This window comes from Oryza brachyantha, chromosome 10 (genome assembly GCF_000231095.2).
Source record: "Oryza brachyantha chromosome 10, ObraRS2, whole genome shotgun sequence".
NCBI lineage: Eukaryota > Viridiplantae > Streptophyta > Magnoliopsida > Poales > Poaceae > Oryza > Oryza brachyantha.
Window position 1 is genome coordinate 14,193,375 of NC_023172.2, and position 21,429 is coordinate 14,214,803.

The 21,429-nt window shown below is 44.5% G+C and overlaps 4 protein-coding genes across 4 annotated transcripts; 3 read left to right on the forward strand and 1 right to left on the reverse strand.

The window, feature by feature from the left end:
* The first annotated feature begins 834 nt into the window (after positions 1–834).
* Positions 835–5,336, forward strand: LOC102710054. Its single transcript, XM_040528030.1, has 4 exons — positions 835–1,310; positions 1,419–1,769; positions 3,793–4,146; positions 4,668–5,336. The coding sequence occupies exons 1-4, from the start codon at positions 852–854 to the stop codon at positions 5,049–5,051; spliced, it is 1,548 nt and encodes a 515-aa protein (XP_040383964.1). The 5' UTR covers positions 835–851; the 3' UTR covers positions 5,052–5,336.
* Positions 5,337–7,518: 2,182 nt separating this feature from the next.
* On the forward strand, positions 7,519–14,363 carry LOC102699348. The gene is made up of 5 exons (XM_040528031.1): positions 7,519–7,935; positions 8,042–8,412; positions 12,947–12,998; positions 13,319–13,681; positions 13,777–14,363. Exons 1-5 carry the CDS (start codon positions 7,612–7,614, stop codon positions 14,152–14,154), a joined length of 1,488 nt encoding a protein of 495 aa, XP_040383965.1. The 5' UTR covers positions 7,519–7,611; the 3' UTR covers positions 14,155–14,363.
* Positions 14,364–15,808: 1,445 nt separating this feature from the next.
* Positions 15,809–18,117, forward strand: LOC102710622. Its single transcript, XM_040528032.1, has 5 exons — positions 15,809–16,135; positions 16,234–16,599; positions 16,991–17,094; positions 17,287–17,641; positions 17,722–18,117. Exons 1-5 carry the CDS (start codon positions 15,809–15,811, stop codon positions 18,115–18,117), a joined length of 1,548 nt encoding a protein of 515 aa, XP_040383966.1.
* A 2,239-nt stretch (positions 18,118–20,356) lies between these two features.
* On the reverse strand, positions 20,357–21,324 carry LOC102712013 (probable glutathione S-transferase GSTU6). Its single transcript, XM_006661924.3, has 2 exons — positions 20,907–21,324; positions 20,357–20,818 (listed from the first exon to the last, which is right to left on the reverse strand). The coding sequence occupies exons 1-2, from the start codon at positions 21,231–21,233 to the stop codon at positions 20,453–20,455; spliced, it is 693 nt and encodes a 230-aa protein (XP_006661987.1). The 5' UTR covers positions 21,234–21,324; the 3' UTR covers positions 20,357–20,452.
* Positions 21,325–21,429: the final 105 nt, after the last annotated feature.

Consider the following 21,429-nt stretch of genomic DNA (forward strand, 5'->3'; position numbering starts at 1 on the left):
TCACGTGAAAATAGCATTATAATTATTTTGAAAATTGATGAGATAGTTTAAGATGTGACATAGTGTCGTATACGATCTATCTTTTCAAAACATTTTCTTTTTACGACTACATGGATGACAAACAAAAACAACAGAATGCTCATTTACGAAGAAAAACACATCACCTATTTTTATGGAGTTATTTTAACATTCTTAGAAAAATACCTCCAGTAGCACATTTTTAGTACAAAATTTTGGTATTTTAAGGTATAAATATAAAAATTTTATAGTTCTTGAGTAGATACCGAGATGTACCAAAATTTTAGTGTAAAATTTGATACTTTCTAGTACCTAAGTTACCAAGAGTTCTCAAAATTTATATAGAAAAAAGCGGTATCTCCTGGTACCTTCTCAAAAACTATAAAATTGCTCATAAATGTATCTTGAGATAGCAAAATTAATTTTGTATTAAAATTATTGGTACCTTAAGGTATTTTTCAAGTATGGTAAAAAAAATATAATTTTATGTGGAAATACATGCTAAAGAAAACTCAAATACTTGGGCTTACAAACCCAACGGAAATAGAATTTGGACTTCCGGACCGGTTCGATAACTCAAACCGCTTGGTTTTTCTGTCAAGTTCAAAATATCAAACTGAATCTTAAACTTTTGACAAAATGTGTCTAATTTCATCGATTTATACCGATTTACCAATGGTTTTTATGAAATTCGGAGATATTGCTAGCAAGTAATTTTTTTTCATCCTGCAATCCTGCATCGAGATTGTGCGGAAAAAATTCAAAGACAAAGGGCACACGCATCTTTCTTGTTGGAAAAAAAATCAGCAATTCGGCATAAGGCAGGTAGCGTCATGGATGACGCTGGATGCCTTGAACCTCCACGTGACCGCGTCAACCACATCCCCACAACCGGAACATCTAACAGCACTACACAGGAAGCAAGTACGCCCATATCGATCGATCGGATCGGATCGGAGGTGAAGAAGATGGCCGGAGCAGGCGAGCTGAAGCTGCTCGGGATGTGGGCGAGCCCGTACGTCAGCAGGGCGAAGCTCGCGCTCCACCTCAAGGGCGTGAGCTACGAGTACGTCGAGGAGGATCTCGGCAACAAGAGCGAGCTCTTCCTCAGCTCCAACCCGGTGCACAAGACGGTGCCGGTGCTCATCCACGGCGGCAGACCCGTCTGCGAGTCGAGCATCATCGTGCAGTACATCGACGAGGCCTTCCCCGGCTCCGGCGTCTTGCTCCTCCCCGCCGACCCCTACGAACGCGCCGTCGCTCGCTTCTGGGCCGCCTACATCGACGACAAGGTACTCGTAGATTGTAATTTTACCCACGTTTTATGCGCTAGCTAGTTGCGTCGATCGTCGTGTCTCGTGTATTTTCACCGACGCAATGCTCCCCGGCGGCCGGTGCAGCTGGCGGCGCCGTGGGGGAAAGTGTACAGGGTGGAGACGGAGGAGGAGAGGGCCGAGTACATGAGGCAGACGCACGCGGCGGTGGACGCGCTGGAGGGAGGACTGGAGGAGTGCTCGAAAGGGAAGGCCTTCTTCGGCGGCGACGGCGTCGGGTACGTCGACGTCGTGCTGGGTGGCCTCGTGTCGTGGGTGCGCGCCGGTGACAGGCTCTCCGGCGGCAGGCTCTTCGACGAGGCCAAGACGCCGCGGCTGGCGGCGTGGCTGGAGCGGTTCGGCGAGCTCGACGCCGCGAAGGCCGTCCTGCAGGACGTCGACAGGGTGGTCGAGTACTCGAAGCAGTTCCTGCCAAAATAGGATGCCGGCCGCCACCCGCTGCAGCCGGCATTGCGACGTGGGCGGCCATTGCTCCAAGGAAAAAGTGATGAGATCATCTGCAGATTGCAGATTATTCAATGCCATTTTCCCCCTCTGTAGTTTGTCTCTGTTAGCTGGTGATGCTCTGATGCGGTGGTAGCCAGTCAAGAACCGGATCCACGTTCCCGCAAAAATAAAAGAACAGCAGCTCGTGGCATATGATTTGTAATGATATCCTGTGATAATATTTTTCGAGAGCAATTTTGTCATTTTTAAAAAGGTATCAATAGGTACCACTATTTTCAAAGTAAAATTTAGTACCTCCTTAGAGAGGTAAGGTATTAAGAGATACCAAATTTTACGTAGAAAACAGTGGTACCTTCTAATGAGTGATTTTAGAGTATCTTGGTTTCTTGCCGGCGCCGCCTGCGACGACGACGAGGAGAAGGAAGCCACGGCTGAGACAGACGAGGCGGTCAGCTGCAGGACGACGTACGCTACGAGGCCATCTTTGCAGCCGATCTGGGCGGACGCCGATGAGACAACCAACGGCAGGGCAGCAGCAACGGCCAGAGGGAGATGATGCGGCCACCCAGCCTGTACCCGCAGTGCATGCTGCCGCACTTCATAGTGCAGTAGCAGACGCCGCCGCCGGCGACCGGCACAGGAAGCACGGCGTCGAGGCTGCGGGGAGCTGAGCACTCACCATCACAGGCGCCCACCCCTTCCGACGACAGCATGCAAAATTTCTTTTCCACCCTTCTAATCTAAATTACCATGTGTGGATTTCTCGAGGTACAGAAAGATATCCATTAATCAGAGTCCTCCGATCGAACATAATCAACCGCTGTGATTTGATATCTCTTGTTACTTGGTACTGCCTCAAAGACGAAAGATGCTCCTTAGTAAGCAAACCCAAGTATTAGTCATCCAAAGTGTGAGGATATGGATACCGGTATCACTATAGGAGACAGATCTAACTGAACTGATATGAGTCGGTGCAGCCGTGGGCTTGGGATCCTAAATATATCATTTTAACATGCAATCTAAGAAATAAGAAATACAACGTTATGATATAAATAATAAGGATTATGAATATCTTGAATATCTTTTTTTTATAGATAGAAGGATTTAGTTGTAACCAACTAAATAACATTCCACGTAAGCTTACACGTCAACCTATATAAGAGGAGTAGAGGCCTTGAGTCCGGGACACTCGATATATGACACAAACATTAGAAGTCACAATATTGGCATGACTATGCATGAACTATATACACAAGACAATTGATGCACGTGGTTTGTTTTTCCGCAATGGTTTTTAAAAAAACAATCATGTCTACTTATATGCGCATTTTCCTAACATTATTTTTTTATAGAAAATGTTTGTTCAGGTACTTAGGTAGCACTCCCAGAAAATCCACAATTCATAGGATTCGAACTGGCCAAACTCTGCCTTCTCTGTTCTACCGCACCTACCCATCGATTTTTGGAAATTTTTTTAGGAACTAAACAATGCCTAATTCCTGGCTTGATCTCTCTTAAGTCAAACCTGCAAATGCTGTCGTAGCACCAATCAACTTGAGATTTGGCACGAGGCTGCCTGTGCTTCTCCTCCAAGACAGACGTAATCTCTATAGTCAAATCTCTACGTACGTTGCAACTTACAACCTAAGCAACCGATCAAGCCATGTCTAAGGGAGTACTTTCTTTTTCCGGTCACAACACACAAACTTGGACCCTTCCTCGTTTCTCTTTTACTTATACTTATAAGCTAAAATTTAAATTTTTAGCCTTAAAATTAGATTTAATTTTAGGGTTTTTTTATCATTTTTAGTCTTTTTATATGCTAAGAATCCATATATAGTTTTTTTAAAAAAATTATTTTTCGTTTCCAAATATGTTATTTGTTTTTTTCCTAAAGAACAATCACCCACTTGGTTCCAAAGTCTGAATACGTCAATTAAAACCTGCACTTGCTGACTTGCACTCAACTGAACCCCTCAAATGCAGGCAGTAGCAGCACCCCGCAGCTAGCTGGTCCACGAAAATGGCAGGACGAAACGAGCAGAAGCTGCTCGGGAACTGGGCGAGCGCCTACGTGACCAGAGTGAAGCTGGCACTCCACCTCAAGGGCGTCACCTACGATTACGTCGAGGAGGACCTCCGCAACAAGAGCGACCTCTTGCTGGAGTCCAACCCGGTGCACAAGACGGTGCCCGTGCTCATCCACAACGGCAGGCCCATCTGCGAGTCTCAGATCATCGTGCAGTACATCGATGAGGTCTTCTCCGGCGACGGCGAATCCCTCCTCCCCGCCGATCCCCACGAGCGCGCCGTGGCCCGCTTCTGGGCCGCCTACATCGAGGACAAGGTTAATTCTCTCCCGAAACAAATTTCACCCTTATTTTTTTTCTTATATATGCTTATGTTTATATACCTAAAGTTGAATTTCTAATCTTTAATTTGAGGTCGATTTGGTTTTTTTCAACGTAGTTTATTTTTCAAACTTGGTTTCTCTAACAACATGTATGTAGAACTTTCATTTATAAATTATTTTTCATTTGTAAATATATTGTTTTGCTTGATGAGCAAATTTTACGTGCACGAAGGGATACGATCACTTATAACCTCAGATTCTCTCCTAATAACCTCATATTCTCTCGTTTTTCACGCCCGCGCATCCTGAACTGATAAACGATATATTTTTTGTGAAAAATTTTCTAAAAAAAGCTGCTTTAAAAATTCAGATTAATCTATTTTCTAATTATTTTATAGTTAATAATTAATTAATCATGTACTACTCTATTAACGTGTTTTTCGCGTTGGACATCTCCAAACGAACACTTCCATAGTTATATGACTCATGACATGTGCGCTCGTGTACATGTGCAGCTAGTGGCGCCATGGGAGAAGGTGTTCAGGGCCAAGACGGAGGAGGAGAGGGCCGTGTGGATGAAGCAGATGTTCGTCGCGGCGGACGCTCTGGAGGGGGGACTGAAGGAGTGCTCCAAGGGGAAGGGCTGCTTCTTCGGCGGCGACAGCGTCGGGTACGTCGACGTCGTGCTGGGCGGTGCCGTCTCCTTCGTGCACGCCAACGACGTGATCACCGGCGCCAAGCTCTTCGACGCCGCCAGGACGCCGCTCCTGGCGGCGTGGTTGGAGCGGTTCGGCGAGCTCGACGCCGCCAAGGCGGTGCTGCAGGACGTCGAGAGGGCGGTGGAGCACACCAAGATGGTGCAGGCACGGAATGCAGTCACCGGGGCAAGTAGTCACTGACTCGGTGTCACGAAATGTGCTGACGACTACTGTTGATAGCATCGTTCAATATTATATCTATTGTCGTTAATTCCAGATTGCTGAAGTAATTCCTACTCCCTCCGACTCTCTCACATTTAAATTCATGTTTATCTTGTCTAATCACCCTCTCACTCCTACTTATACTTCATTTATTTTGGGGTGAATGGAGTACCTAAAATTGCGAAATTAATTGGTGCGGTCTTCTTGTTAAGCGTCGTGTAGTTCTGAACTTCTGATGCATCCATTTCTATCGCAGTGAGTTTCCTTTTCCTGGGAGGAATAATAAGTTTCTGCTAAATTTTCAGCCCAATTGCGTCCCTTGATGTTACTCCATCCCATTTTTTTATATGACGTTGGTTAGTTTAATTTTAAACTAATCAACGTCATATATTTAATTATGGAGGGAGTATTTTCCACTGGATAGCATTGCACACAAGAAAAATCAGATGCTTATGCTTCCGAGATATGACGACTCACCTTGCACCTGTTCTCGGAATCGAACAAATCGAAGGAAACCGCAAGCGAACTTTTTCTATAGGGAAAATCAGCACAAGGTAGCTATGAGGTAGCCTATCATGGACGATGGCATCCTAAGGTGGTGTTAATAAAACTCATCCATAATTTTGGGCTAATTCGTGAGACGAATCTATTGAACCTAATTAATCCATAATTAGCCTGTGTAATGCTACAGCAAACATGCTTTAATTATGGATTAATTAGGCTTAAAAAATTCGTCTCGCGGATTATCACTTATTTATGAAATTAGTTTTTTTATTAGTCTATGTTTAATAATTCAAATTAGTGTCTAAATATCCGATGTGACATGAGACTAAAAAGTTTACCTCCATGTAAACAACCCCAATATATTGCTATCCGTTCTCTCTTCACATCACTTGTGAGTCACAAACCCAACCTCTACACTGAACAGCGCACGCTTTATCACACATACTGCCTACGTCACAAAAAAATATATTTTTTCTGTATCCAGTGTTTGACTATCCATCTTATTTAAAAAATTATAAAAATATAAAAATAGTTATATATAAATTATTATTCATATTTTATCTTCTTATAATAATAAGTATATTAATTGTAAAAAAATTTAAATAAGATAAAGAGTTAAACATCATATCTAAATACCAAAAATAAATTTATTTTGAGATAGAGAAAGTAAGTATATTTAGTCTATCTCTGACACTAGGGCACAAATTATTTCTGCAGGCGGCTCAAAAAATAGTTTGTTATGTTTTTATTTTGAATCTTGTGATGGATTTGACTCTATAAGATTAGTGCATCACCTCTTTCTCCTATCACAATCGTCGGAATGAAATTAAGGCCATGTTTAGTTTCCTGAATCTTTTCCAAAAACATCACATCGAATCGTTGGACATGTAAATGAAGCATTAAATATATATGAACATTAAAACTAATTACACAGTTATGGAGAAAAATCGTGAGACTAATCTTCTAAGCCTAATTAGTACATGATTAGCCATTGGTGCTACAGTAACCAACATGTGCTAATGACGGATTAATTAGACTCAAAAGATTCGTCTCGCGGTTTCCAGGCGAAATCTGAAATTTGTTTTGTAATTAAAATACGTTTAATACTTTAAATGTATGATCATACGCATAGATGTTACATCTCATCCAACAATTTTTCGGAAACTGAACGCCGGCTAAACCAACATATATAAGGCCATGTTTAGTTTCCAAAAACTTTTCCTAACAATATCACATCAAATCTTTGGACATCTAAATAAAGCACTAAGTATACATGAACATTAAAACTAATTATACAGTTATGGGAAAAATTGTGAGACGAATCTTTTAAGCTTAATTAATACATAATTAGCCATAAGTGTTATAGTAACCAACATGTGCTAATGACAGATTAATTAGACTCAAAAGATTCGTCTCGTGATTTTCAAGCGGAATCTAAAATTTATTTTATAATTGGACTACGTTTAATATTTTAAATTTGTGATCATAAATTCAATATAATGTTTTTAAAAAATATTTTATAAACTGAGCACGGCTAACACGGTCTAATAGAAGAGCAGTAAGAATTAACCTCGCTGCCACCAACACACGGTGACGCACATCGTATCCACCCGAGGTACAGGAGATGGCCAGAGGCGACGAGCTGAATATGTTGCAACTTGCAACCTAAACAACCAATCAAGCCATCCTACTGGCCTCTTTTCGCTTATGCCTATGATTATAAATTAAATTTTAAATTTTAAACATTAAATCTAGAATTTACTTTTGAATTTTTTAACGTTGTTTTTTCAGTCTTAACTTATAAATATCTAATAACAAGTATATACAGTTATTTTTTTATATAAATATATCATTTGGATGATTCCCGTCCATGTCAAGGCCTCCATGTCGTCAAGGCAGTACTTTTTTTCCGTGCACAAGAGTACAAGAGAAACTTGGTTCCGAAGTCTGAACACGTCAATTAAAACCTGCACTTGCACTCAACTGAAACTCTCAGATGCACGCAGTAGCAGCACCCCGCAGCTAGTCCACGAAAATGGCAGGACAAAACGAGCTGAAGCTGCTCGGAAGCTGGGCGAGCGCCTACGTAACCAGAGTGAAGCTGGCACTCCACCTCAAGAGCGTCACCTATGATTACGTCGAGGAGGACCTCCGCAACAAGAGCGACCTCTTGCTGGAGTCCAACCCGGTGCACAAGAAGGTGCCCGTGCTCATCCACAACGGCAAGCCCATCTGCGAGTCTCAGATCATCGTGGAGTACATCGATGAGGTCTTCTCCGGCGACGGCGAATCCCTCCTCCCCGCCGATCCCCACGAGCGCGCCGTCGCTCGCTTCTGGGCCGCCTACATCGAGGACAAGGTTAATTCTCCTCTGAAAACGAATTTAATTACGTTCTGCAAGGGATATGATATGATCGCTTATACGAGTGATCATGACTTCATGAGATGTGTGCACGTGTGTGCAGATACTGACGTCATGGAAGAAGGTGTTCAGGGCCAAGACGGAGGAGGAGAGGGCCGTGTGGATGAAGCAGATGTTCGTCGCGGCGGAAGCTCTGGAGGGAGGACTGGAGGAGTGCTCCAAGGGGAAGGGGTGCTTCTTCGGCGGCGGCAGCGTCGGGTACGTCGACGTCGTGCTGGGCGGGGCCGTCTCCTTCGTGCACGCCAACGACGTGATCACCGGCGCCAAGCTCTTCGACGCCGCCAGGACGCCGCTCCTGGCGGTGTGGTTGGAGCGGTTCGGCGAGCTCGACGCCGCCAAGGCGGTGCTGCAGGACGTCGAGAGGGCGCTGGAGCACACCAAGATGGTGTGGGCACGGAATGCAACCACCGCCGAGTAGTTCCGGTGGTGTTTAGTTGCTAAAACTTTTTAGTAAAAACATCACATCGAACGTTTGATCGGATGTCGGAAGGTTTTTCGGACACGAATGAAAAACGAATTTTACAGCTAGTTTAGAAATCGTGAGACGAATCTTTTGAGCCTAATTAATCCGTCATTAGCACATGTTGGTTACTGTAGCATTTATGGCTAATTATGGATTAATTAGGCTCAAAAGATTCGTCTCAAGATTTCTTACATAACCGTGTAATTAGTTTTTTGTTCATCTATATTTAATGTTTTATTTAGATGTTTAAAAATTCGATCCGAGTGTTACGAAATGTACTGGCGACTACTGTTGATAAGATCGTTCAATATTGTATCTGCGGTCGTTATTTGCTTTTTGCTGAAATAATTCCTACTCCCACCTACCATTTCTCGTTTAAATTCTTGTTTATCTTATCTAATCACCCATTCACCCCTAAGTATACTTTATTTAATGAGTCATTCATTTTACTATCATCTACCTTGAAAATATCATATACTCCCTCCGTTCCAAATTCCGATATAACTGTATTTCGAACATGGTATATTGGTCGAATGTGGTATGTTGGTCTCATGAAGAGTGTAATTTTATAGTACAATGGATCCCACCTCATTTAATTGGCTGGAAAGGTTAACAATCTCTCACCTAGGCCGCTTTCTTTCTCATCCCTTTCTAACCAGATTTTCTCGTTTTTTATGTGCACACTTTCAAACTTTTAAACGGTGTATTTTTATAAAATTTTCTACATAAAAATTGCTTTAAAAATATTTTAATTATTTTATATTTTTTATAATTAATAATTAATTAATTATGTATTAATCTATTACTATATTTTACACTCGGATTATATCCCTTACGTGGAACTCGGCCCTAAGCAGAGCTTCTCCACTTACTTCTCTCTCACATTACCTTATCCACTCATCCTCTCCCATTCTTTCCTGTGTCTCAAGCCTCATCCACTCGGCATCTTTCCATCCTCTCATCTCAACGTCTACGGGCCTATTCGTTTCAAATGATTTTTAAAAAAAAATTAGAGGAATTAAACTATTTTCTTTGAAATTTCTATAAAATTTCTGTGAAACAAAGATCCCTGGTAGTGGAAGGTCTCGTGGTTGCGGCGGTTCTGCGTTGTTCCATGGTTGCGACGGCGGTAGCAACTTCGGTGGTGATGGGAGCAAATGTCAGTTGTGAAACCCCAACGGCCGCGATGCAAACAACGGCGACAGAGACAGTGACAGCAATGGCGGTCATGGCGTCAGCCAGAACCACCGGAGTGAGGTGGCCCTTGCGGGTGGCGTTTCAAGACGCAGACGCGTCCGTTGCTTTGAAATGAAGCATTTTTCCCATCCCTAAATAGGTACTACGAGATACCATTATTTTTTATATAAAATTTAAAAGTTTTTTTCTATCCTCGAGGAGGTACCATAAAGTACCATTCTTTTGCTAAAATTATGGTACATCTCGATATATTTTTAAGGACATAAGTAATTTTATTATTCTTTAGAAAATAATGGGAGGTATTTTATTTTGTAATGTAAAATTTGGTAACTCCATTTATTCCGTTCCTCGAGTAACCAAAATTTTGTAATTTTTTGTACTATTTTCTTAAGTATAGTAAAATTGTTGTATATATAACCTGAATTTAGGGAAAACAAATATATATTATAACCTGAAATGAAGGGATTAATAATTTAAATGTTATGGATTTTAGCTATACATCTATTTAGCCAAAATCGTTTATACTATGAGACGGTGGTAGTAGGAAATTGTGATGATGCCCTTGTTGGTATCTTGTTCCCAAGTTGTGCACAACTTCAGAGGTGGTGCTCTTACTACCATGGAGAAAGACGAGGCAAGCCAAAATGCCTCAGTTTGGCGACCATGATCGAGCATGTAATTGACCAGTGGCCAGCAGATTTACAGTCCAATAATTGCGTTATTTTTCTCCAAAGCCCTGAAACTGCATGAGCGCGCGCCAGCAGGAATTCTCCTGGTTAATTTACTGGATGATTTCGAGACAAAGATATGATCGTGTGTTTGAAAGGTATATATGTTTCCTCATGGTATCGTCTCTGTGGAATAATAGCGGGCTAATGGTGGACTCTGCAGAGAGCAGGGTAGATGGGCTTGAACGGTCAAAATGGACATCTCCGTTTTGACGTCGTGCTGGCAACTTGGACTCGCTTCTTGCAAAGTGCAAGTTGTCCATCGCATGTGTTGATTCACACACGTGCCCAATTCCTAGTCGGAGATGTGGGACCATCCATAGGTGACAGCAAGGGGTATCATGCAAAGGGTCTATTTTAATGTCCTCGAAAAATACCTCACACTACCATATTTTTAATATAAAAATTTAATATTTTAAGATATTATAATTTTATACTAAAAGTTTTTTTTAACTTAAGATATTTGTTAAGAATGCTAAAAAAGTCCTCATGCAAAAGGGCAAAATGTAATTACGTGACGCGACCCTCCACATACCCTGTGTCCACGTGAAAGTATCATGTTGCGTAGCAAGGCTCATATATAATCTAACATTCAGTTAGCAACATAGAAAAATATAAAGACAAATTTTATTATTTATACATATAAATTGTACACATAGAACATTTTATGTATGTGTAGAAATATTTGGTATTAACTATATATATGTGTGTATATGTGTGTGTATATATATATATGTATATATATAATTTTTTGCTCATTATATATATATGTGTGTATAAATAAGACAATGCCAAGGTGTAATTATGCACATAAACTTTATACATATTGTCACGCCCCGACCCTAAGAACCCCCTAGGCACTTACACATATCTTTTCTGCGCACTTTGTCCTCACTCCAACCCTAGGAACCCCCTAGGCACTCTTACACCAGTCTTTTCTGCGCACTTTATCCTCACTCATGCACACCCGAGAATAACTTCCCGTGGTCAGTCACCCATCCCAAGATTGTTCCAGGCCAAGCACGTTTAACCTTGGAGTTCCCTTGAGATAAACTTCCGGAAAAGAAGTTGTAACTTGTTGGTATGAGTATCTGTCAAATCCTATTAAGTCTTGGGCTGTGATGTTACATACACCCACCCTCAAAGGACCCGACGTCCCCGTCGGTCCAACATACCCACACTTGGGCAAACAACCAGGAACGTTCCCCTCTTGGCCACGTCCGTGTGTCCAGGTCCAGCCCATGTGCCTTGTCGTGTCCCCGCAGGGCTCACGCGCCATGCGCAACATGCCTGCGCCCATGCGCCCGTGAAACCGCGAAGGTCGGCTCTGATACCATTCTGTCACGCCCCGACCCTAGGAACCGGTACCGCGAGGGTCAGCTCTGATACCATTCTGTCACGCCCCGACCCTAGGAACCTCCCTAGGTCGGGCCCGTGCTCTAGGACATCAAGACTTACCTCACACAACCAACACATCTCTTTCTGCGCAATTCCGGTCGGTTCAAGACTTACCTCACACACAACCAATACATGTCTTTTCTGCGCACTTTGTTCTCACTCATGCACACCCGAGAATAACTTCCCGGTCGGTCACCCATCACACACAACCAATACATGTCTTTTCTGCGCACTTTGTCCTCACTCATGCACACCCGAGAATGACTTGTCGGTCACCCATCCCAAGATTGCTCCAGGCCAAGCACGCGTAACCTTAGAGTTCCCTTAAGATAAGCTTCCGGAAAAGAAGTTATAACTTGTTGGTATGAGTATCTGTCAAATCCTATTAAGTCTTGGGCTGGGATGTTACACATATAATATTTATACACATGAATTTTCTATATAGAAATATCGGTATTGATATTTTCCATGTATAAAACTTTAGGCATGACATTGCCAAAAAAAGAAAAATTATATATGTCCCATGCATCATTCTATCTATAATTATACCATCTTACAAATATTTATATTAATACTTTTCGTATACAGAGTTTTCAATGTACCCCTTCATATTTTTTTATATGACGTCGTTGACTTTTAGGTTCATATTTGATCTTTTGTCTTATTAAAAAAATTATATAATTATTAATTATTTTGTTATGATATGATTTATTATTATACGAACTTTAAATATGCTTTATAATTTTGTATATTTAGATATAAATTTTGAATAAGACGAATGGTCAAACGTACATTTAAAAGTCAACGGTGTCGTATAAAAAAATACGGAGGGAGTATAAACTTTATACATGCTAAAAGAAGAATGAACGCATAACGTCCATCCTAATTGCCCGAATTATTAGTACAAAAATCTAACGGTTGGTGCTTATGTCAAAAATGAGATTTAACAGCCCAAAATCATTCAGTTGGGCCAAGAGTTGTTCTTACGCATTGGGCTGCTTAAGATTGGGCCAAAATCGCACAACATGCCGTCCCATTTCCAACGTCTGGGCCTAGATCGCACCATGCCAGCTCGGCATGTTTGACTTGAAACGGAAAGGCACCCGGTTGTTGACTGCAGAGAAGCATTTGACTACTCTTGTCTTGTTCATCTGATTTCCAGTTTGGTTAGAAGGATTCCACGCAACCTGCGTGCGGACTTGGAACAAATTACCGTTTGAATCCATTCCGCCTCACCGCTTTTACCGCCGGACGACGTGATTTCAGCGGTCACTTGCTCGCGGGATTTGAATACTATTTGATCGGTTGTCAGGCGCCGCCGCCATGAGCGCATGAACCGGCGACTTCCGCCTGCGGTTTCCTCACTTTCGATGAATCGTGCACCGGTGAACATCATGAAGTCTTCTCGTCGAACAGTGAATCAGTGTCACTGATTCGGACTTTGATGCATCCGTGTCCAACCATATATATACCTGTGATCCACTCGTCGTGATCGATCAAGAACACCAACCTGCAAACACAATCGATCGAGTAGCTGGAACTGCCGATCGAGCTGGTTGAATCGAGATCGATGGCGGGAGGAGGAGATGGGCTGAAGCTTCTGGCCACATGGTTCAGCCCGTTCGCTTCCAGAGTGAAGTTCGTGCTCCATCTCAAGGGCCTGAGCTACGAGAACATCGAGGAGGACCTCAAGAACAAGAGCGAGCTCCTCCTGAAGAGCAACCCCGTGCACAAGAAGGTCCCCGTGCTCTTCCACAACGGCAAGCCGCTCTGCGAGTCCATGGTCATCGTCGAGTACATCGAGGAGGCCTTCGCCGGCGTCGGGCCGGCCGTCGTCCCCGCAGACCCCTACGAACGCGCCGTCGCTCGCTTCTGGGTCAACTACATCGACAACAAGGTGAGAAATGCTTTTCCACGGTTCGTGTCCGGCCCGGGCATGGATGTCAATTAAGAGTGTGAAAAATGATCTATGCATATGGCTGTGCTTTGCAGCTAGTGGCGCCGTGGTTCCAGGTGTTCAGGGGCAAGACGAAGGAGGAGAAGGCGGAAGGGCTGAAGCAGATGTTCGTGGCGGCGGCGGTCCTGGAGGAGGCCTTCAAGGAGTGCTCCAAGGGGAAGCCCTTCTTCGGCGGCGACGCCGTCGGGATCGTCGACGTCGCGCTCGGAAGCCAGCTCGGGTGGCTGCGCGCGTCGGAGGCGCTGTCCGGCATCAAGCTCTTCGACCCGGCCAAGATGCCGCTCCTGCTGGCGTGGGCGGAGCGCTTCACCGCGCTGGACGCCGCGAAGGCGTCCATGCCGGAGTCCGGCAGGCTGCTCGCGTACGCCAAGATGAGGCAGACCGAGACCGATGCCGCGAATGCCAGCAAATGATTACTGAATACCGACGGCTGGCTGGCTCGCTCTACTGCGCTGCGATGAATAAACAACGAGTTCACGTTCAAAGAAAGAAAAAAAAACGGGGTTTTGCCCGTTCTTCGTTGTTGTGCAATCACACGGCTCATGCACTACTGTTGCACGTATGACTGGAGAATGTGTTTTATTATGAGAAATAAATAGTTTCATCCTCTTGGGGGACGCTCTTTTGTGCCTATGGTCGATGAATTATCATGAACAATTAAGCGTGTTCGCTCGGTCTGGGAGGCTGGGAGAGGCACCCACGTGACAAGCGCACATTCAGCCGATCTACCGGCTTCACCACGCCGGACGCGCAGTGAGATTATGACTAGCTCATTAGTGGATTTGGCACAGCTCAAGCACATGTTCTTCGAGATTCAATTGATTAAACGGATATTAATTGTTGCAAATCGGGAAGATTACATAAACAAAGAAATGAATATAATTGCCAGATATACGTATCGTATCCAAATAAGGGGTTTAAAACAAAGAAATGAATATTTTTTGTTGCACTTAAGCAAATCTTAAAATTTTAATATAGAATTTTGGTTCCTTATGATATATTGTAACTTAAGATATTTTATACTGAAAAATGTGAGACATCAAGTTAATTTTTTAAGGATAATAAAAAAACTTGTCGGTTATATGATCTGATTATAAAAAAATATATCAGACAACACCAAAATAGATTAATTTGGTCTTCGGATGGTCAATTTTGGTTTTATTTATCACACTTGATAAATTTTATCAAACGTGAACCAAATACATATGAAATAGGAGTGAAGGAGCTCACCGAAATGGGTGAAATTCGGACATTTCGGTCGAGTCCCATAATCCTCCGGTGCAGTTGAACAGCGGTTAAGGGAAAATAAACAGATTCATCGAAAAGGACGTGCAGGGTGGTTATGACCAGATTAGTGGATTCTGTGTAGCTCAAGCACATGTGCCATATTCAATTGAATAAACGGACTGCAGCAAATCGGGAAGAATATACATATACTCCCTTCATATTTTTTTTTATATGATACCATTGACTTTTGAATTTATATTTGATCGTTCGTCTTATTCAAAATTTATATCCAAGTATGCAATAAGATAAGGCATACTTAAGTTCTTATAATAATAAATTATATTATAACAAAATAATCAATAATTACATAATTTTTTTAATAAGACGAATGGTTCAACGTCATTATATAAAATTATACGAAGAAAGTACAAATTAAGTAATCAAATAAATTAAGTAATCAATAGAATTGCAGCTATACTTATCGTATCGGGATCAATTAGAGAAACACATTATATATTTTAACAGTCTTATTGTCGAACATATCACACTATTAAACGAAATTTTATAGTCCTTGAGAATGTACCTCTTGGTACCTAGTACGATACTAGAAGATACTAAATTTTACACTAAAATTTTAGTACTTCATAGTACCTACGTAAATACCATAAAATTGCTTCACTAGTGATGTCTTCCTCGATGCATCCATATCCAACTATATATACCTCTCCATTCGTCGTGATCATCAACATCGAGAACACAAGCTACAAACACAGCCGCACAGGTTCAAATATCTAAGCAACATTGATTTGCTGCAAACCTGCAACTGATCGATCGGTCGAGATGGCCGGGGGAGCAGATGAGCTGAAGCTTCTGGCCACATGGTTCAGCCCGTTCGCTTCCAGAGTGATGTTCGTGCTCCATCTCAAGGGCCTGAGCTACGAGAACATCGAGGAGGACCTCAAGAACAAGAGCGAGCTCCTCCTGAAGAGCAACCCCATGCACAAGAAGGTCCCTGTGCTCTTCCACAACGGCAAGCCACTCTGCGAGTCCATGGTCATCGTCGAGTACATCGAGGAGGCCTTCGCGGGCGTCGGCCCGGCCGTCGTCCCCGCCGACCCCTACGAACGCGCCATCGCTCGCTTCTGGGTCAACTACATCGACAACAAGGTGAGATTCTCCCGTACGATGCGTGTCCTGTCGATCGATCTTGAGCTTGCGTACGTGAAATGGTCTAGCTGATGTCAATGTGGTTTCCGCATATGCAGCTAGTGGCGCCATGGTTCCAGGTGTTCAGGAGCAAGACGATGGAGGAGAAGGCGGAGGGGCTGAAGCAGATGACCGTGGCGGCGGCGACGCTGGAGAACGCGTTCGAGGAGTGCTCCAAGGGGAGGCCATTCTTCGGCGGCGACGCCGTCGGGATCATTGACATCGCGCTCGGCTGCCAGGTCGGGTGGATGCGCGCGTCGGCGGCGCTGTCCGGCATCAGCATCTTCGACCCGGCCAAGACGCCGCTCCTGATGGCGTGGGCGGAGCGCTTCACCGCGCTGGACGCCGCGAGGGCGTCCATGCCAGAGTTCGACCGGCTGCTCGCGTACGCCAAGATGAGGCAGGCCGAGAGCGATGCCGCGAATGCAGCCACCAACTGACCTGATCACCGACGGCTCTGCCATGAGCAAACGTACTTTTAAGTCAACTGCTTGTTGCTTGTCCTTCGGCTGCTGTGCATCAGATGCAATCACGTACTGTTTTCTGCACGACTGAATATTGTGCAAGTTGCGGCTAGTGTACATGTCTGTGTGTGTTTCTTTATGTACAGTGTGTTTTCTTATTACCAATAAATATCCATGTCCTCTTAAGGAAACGAAGCGCGTGCATTCCTCGTGTTATTCTTGAATAAAAAAATAAACATATGCCTGAAGCATGCCAAAAAAACTGAATTCTGAACCAACTTTGGTTAAATTTGAATTAATTTTGCAAAATTAAAAAAAAACAGCTGATAGAATATAATTTCCGAAAATACAGAAATTTCGTTCCAATATATGGAACAACGTGAGAAGTGATAATGAGAAGTACTGTACAGCACAACAGCATCATGCCATCATCCAGTCACCAGGACAGACATGCATGTATGAAATTAAAATGGAACCAGAGATCATTGGGATATACGGACACCGAACATTGGCAAGCGCATAGTAACCATCGCTGTGCTTAGGTTTTAGCGAAGGACGTGATATTGCTCTATGCCATTGACCTCTCGGCTTTTTCGCCGTGCGTTATACATACCTGATACATTGCTGCAACCCTCAAAACCATTCGAGAAATCACCCTGCGTCGAGCATACGAGCAAAAATGGCGAGGTGCCACGAGCTCAAGCTGCTGGGCACATGGATGAGCCCGTACGTGATCCGGGTGAGGCTCGCGCTCAGCCTCAAGGCCCTGAGCTACGAGTACGTCGAGCAGGACATCAGGGACAAGAGCGAGCTGCTCGTCGTCTCCAACCCCGTCCACAAGAAGGTGCCCGTGCTCATCCACGCCGGCAAGCCCGTCTGCGAGTCGCAGATCATCGTGCAGTACCTCGACGAGGCGTTCGCCGGCGCCGCCCGCCTCCTCCCCTCCGACCCCTACGAACGCGCCGTCGCTCGCTTCTGGGCCGCCTACATCGACGACGAGGTGGTTTTTGCGTGTCGTAGTGCAAATTTCCAATGGAAATTCTCGTGCAGCTTGTGATCATGGAAGTGTGCGATGAGATGCAGTTTGCTTCGAGGTTCCGAGCAATGGGAGAAGCCAAAGAGGAGGAGAAGGCCGAGGCGGCGGAGAAGGTGTTCGACGCTCTGGAGACCTTGGAGGAAGCCATGAAGGCGTGCTCCTCCAAGGGGAAGAAGGAGGAGGAGGAGGCGGCCGCGGCCTTCTTCGGCGGCGACAGCGCGGGGTACGTGGACGTGGCGCTCGGCGGGTTCCTGGGGTGGCTCAAGGCGACGGAGGCGTTGTCCGGCGTCAGCTTCCTCGACGGCGCGCGCACGCCGCTCCTGGCCGCGTGGGCCGCGCGGTTCGCCGCGCTGGACGCCACCAAGGAGGCGATACCCAGCGTCGAGCGGCTCTGCGAGTTTCACGCGGCGATGAGCGCCGCCGCCGAGGTCGCCGGAAATTGACGTGGGCCTTCATCGCTTGTGGTACTCATCCGCTAGATTTGCAAAGCACGGCCCACTAGGGGCAAAATAACGGGCTCGCAGCCCAGCTGATTTCCCAGCTTGTAAAGTGGCCCAGAACGTGACGTGTCAGTTGATTATCTACGTGGATTATCGTTTCCCCACACAGAAATGGATGTGTTCGTTTACAATTATAGATTTAGAAGTTCTCTAACCCACTTTCGAAGTTTTTAAGGCCATGCCTAACACGTAGCCTCGGACATGTGGCCTCAGGTCTCCATTCCTAGGTAGACTAGGATGCCACGGTGGAGACTCGACGTGGTCTTGCAGGGTGTCACCGTGTTCTGCAGGAGACAGGGTTGCCTTGTGGGAGAGAGTATGGTCTACAGAGAAAAAAAACATAAGGGATGATTTAGTATATTTGTGAATAAAATTTTTATATATGTTTTTTAATGATCTAACGGTTAGAGTGAAAAATAAACTATGATAAAAAAAACCTTAAAAATTAACTTTAAATTTAAAATTAAAATTAAATTTTAGTTAGTAAACATAAGTATAAGGGAAAGATGCGGTGAAAAGGGAAGAGATTTGATCAGACCATAATGATGTGGAGAGAACAAAAAACTTATACGTGAATCGATCCAAGTTGGCCCAAGCTCCGGCGCACCACATCGATCTACACATCCGTGCTGCGTAGAGCCAGGCCGGCTATCGTGGAGTCCATCCGCGCAGCCCTGGGATATGTCCGGGCTTGTCGCCGCCACGTTGATCGGATTTTGCAGCGATGACATCGATGCAGTTGGCATCACGCATCTTTTTTTTATATATTTATAAGTTAAACCTTTTTACTTTTAATGTTAAATTAATAATTGTTTTGGAGTCTTTTATCTGAGTTTATTTTTCCGCCTTTACTTTTACATTATTATGAATACATATATAAAAATTTTATTCGTAAATTATTTTTTCGTTTACAAATACGTCGTTCCACAGTCACCCCTGCTGGAGTCTCCATAGCCTCTGCACGGAAAAGCGTGCATCATCGGAGGAGAAACTGATTTGGAGTAAAATATTGGGTCTGTTTGGGGAGTTTTAGATTATGAGAAGCAGCTGCTTCGTAGCCAGCTTCTGAGAATCTGGAAAAGCTCCTAAACCCAGCTTCTGGATTCCTAATTCATTTTCCAGAATCTGTTGACAAGCTGTGAACCGTTTGAGACAGCTTCTGGCAGAAGCAGCTTCTCCCAGTGAGAAACTCTTCAAATAGGCTCATAGATACGAAGGAAGCGACTTGAAGAAAACGATTATCTAAATAATTAGATAATCTCTTAATCCTTCAGTCTTACCTATCTCAAACACCACCATTATCCAAATAATTATCTGAATTTTTATAGCTATGGTATGGACGACTAACTTAATTACTACAAATCAGAAATTCTTAATTTTGAAAGGTCAAACGACGAACTTTCATACGATCGCTTTTGGTACGAAACACACTATTTATAAGCTTAGAAGGTATACCCGTAAATTTAATTTTTCATCTTTTTTCCGTTGCATTAATATGGCTTTATTAACATGGATGTATGGCCGTGTCGGGTGAAAGAGCACGTAGTTTAGTGGCTGCAGTGACCTGAGTAGTATTTAAGGTCTTTAGTTTAAATCTCCATAAATAAAAAAAATGATTACATAGGGGCCAGATAAAACTCTAAAAAAATGAGAATTTTTTCTATTTTTAAAGAGGTGCCATGAGATATCACTATTTTCTAAGTAAAATTTAGTATCACCTAAAATTGCTTTAAAAAAAAAGGTCCGTCGGGTGAACGACGGCACCGTCCGGCGTTCATAGTGGATAGGTTGCTATCACCTTCGCCGCAGAATCGACGGCTGTGTGTTACTCTGTTTATGAATCAGAACATGCAGGAAATGTGCTGCGCACAAACAGGACAGATGACCCTTTGAAATGCTTGAAGATAGCTCGAGGTATTATAGTTTTATTATAAAATTTTGATACATTTATACAGAGTTATTGAAGTTTTGCACTGAAAAATATATCATCTTGAGATAACTTTTGAAAGATGATAAAATTACCATAACGTGTATATGCACAGGAGAGTGGAGGAATAAAATAGCAAATAACACAACAACACTAGCACTGTAGTATATATCTGCAAATGATCGATGTACCAGACAGCATAAGCACACGCATACATGTTCAGACTTCAGATAATAGCCCCCACAAATGAACTAAACAAGACTTAAAACGGCACTCGGTTTTATCTGCATTACCATGAACCCATTTGGCCCCATCCCAGACGAATTTTTCCACTCGGCAGCGGCGGTGGAATCAAGCAGCTGTACGAGCCTGGAGCTTCTTGGCGAACTCCACCGTCTCGCCGGCGTCCGGCACCACCCCCTTGGCCGCCTCGGCTTCCACGAACCGCTTCGCCCAGGCGGCCAGGAGCGGGGTCTTGCCGGCGTCGAGCAGCGCGACGCCGAACATCCTGCGGAGCGCCTCGAACCAGTGCAGGTTGCTCCCGAGCGCGAGGTCGACGTACCCGATGGAGTCGCCGCCGAAGAAGGCCTTCCCGCCGCCGGCGCACTCGGCGAAGGCCTTCTCCAGCTGCGCCATCGCCGCCAGCGCCTCGTTGGCCTTCGCCGCCCTCTCCTCCTCCGTCGCCGCCATCAGAACGCCAAACATACCGGGGAACATCTGCAGGCAAGGCAAGCAAAGGTATTATACGACGCAAGATGATCGAACGGGATCGAAGTACACACAGTGCACTGCACAGTGCACACACCTTGTCGTCGACGTAGGCGGCCCAGAAGCGAGCGACGGCGCGGTCATGGGGATCGGCCGGGAGGATGGACGGCGCCGCGGCGGCCCAGACCTCGTCGATGTACTGCACGATAACCGACGACTCGCAGACCGGCCTGCCGTTGTGGATGAGCACGGGGATCTTCTTGTGCACCGGGTTGGAGCTGAGGAGGAGCTCGCTCTTGTTGAAGAGGTCCTCCTCGACGTACTCGTAGCTCACGCTTTTGATGCCGAGCGCGATGCGTACGCGGATCGCGAACGGGCTCACCACCACGCCGAGCACCTTCACGTCGTCGTCCTTGCCCGCCATTGTTTGGCCTTCTCTCTTCCTTTCCTCTCTCTCAAATGGCTACTGAGATGAGGTCTTGTGTGATAATGTTATCTCTGCGACTGTACAGGATAGGCCACACGTTTTGGGACTTTATATAGCCACAACTCCAACTCTGCTGGAAAGAGCATGAACCGATCCAGCTTAACTACGCAGGCTTAGGCTACTCATAACGTTG

Coding starts and splice junctions, on each gene's coding strand:
- LOC102710054 (XM_040528030.1), top strand. CDS start 852: ATGGATGACGCTGGATGCCTTGAACCTCCACGTGACCGCGTCAACCAC. Junction 1,311..1,418: donor CCGCCTACATCGACGACAAG/GTACTCGTAGAT, acceptor CGGCCGGTGCAG/CTGGCGGCGCCGTGGGGGAA. Junction 1,770..3,792: donor CGAAGCAGTTCCTGCCAAAA/TAGGATGCCGGC, acceptor TGCAGGCAGTAG/CAGCACCCCGCAGCTAGCTG.
- LOC102699348 (XM_040528031.1), top strand. CDS start 7,612: ATGGCAGGACAAAACGAGCTGAAGCTGCTCGGAAGCTGGGCGAGCGCC. Junction 8,413..12,946: donor CGGAATGCAACCACCGCCGA/GTAGTTCCGGTG, acceptor TCTGATTTCCAG/TTTGGTTAGAAGGATTCCAC. Junction 12,999..13,318: donor CGGACTTGGAACAAATTACC/GTTTGAATCCAT, acceptor TCGATCGAGTAG/CTGGAACTGCCGATCGAGCT.
- LOC102710622 (XM_040528032.1), top strand. CDS start 15,809: ATGGCCGGGGGAGCAGATGAGCTGAAGCTTCTGGCCACATGGTTCAGC. Junction 17,095..17,286: donor TCACCAGGACAGACATGCAT/GTATGAAATTAA, acceptor AAACCATTCGAG/AAATCACCCTGCGTCGAGCA. Junction 17,642..17,721: donor CCTACATCGACGACGAGGTG/GTTTTTGCGTGT, acceptor GATGAGATGCAG/TTTGCTTCGAGGTTCCGAGC.
- LOC102712013 (XM_006661924.3), bottom strand. CDS start 21,233: ATGGCGGGCAAGGACGACGACGTGAAGGTGCTCGGCGTGGTGGTGAGC. Junction 20,819..20,906: donor CCGCCTACGTCGACGACAAG/GTGTGTGCACTG, acceptor CCTTGCCTGCAG/ATGTTCCCCGGTATGTTTGG.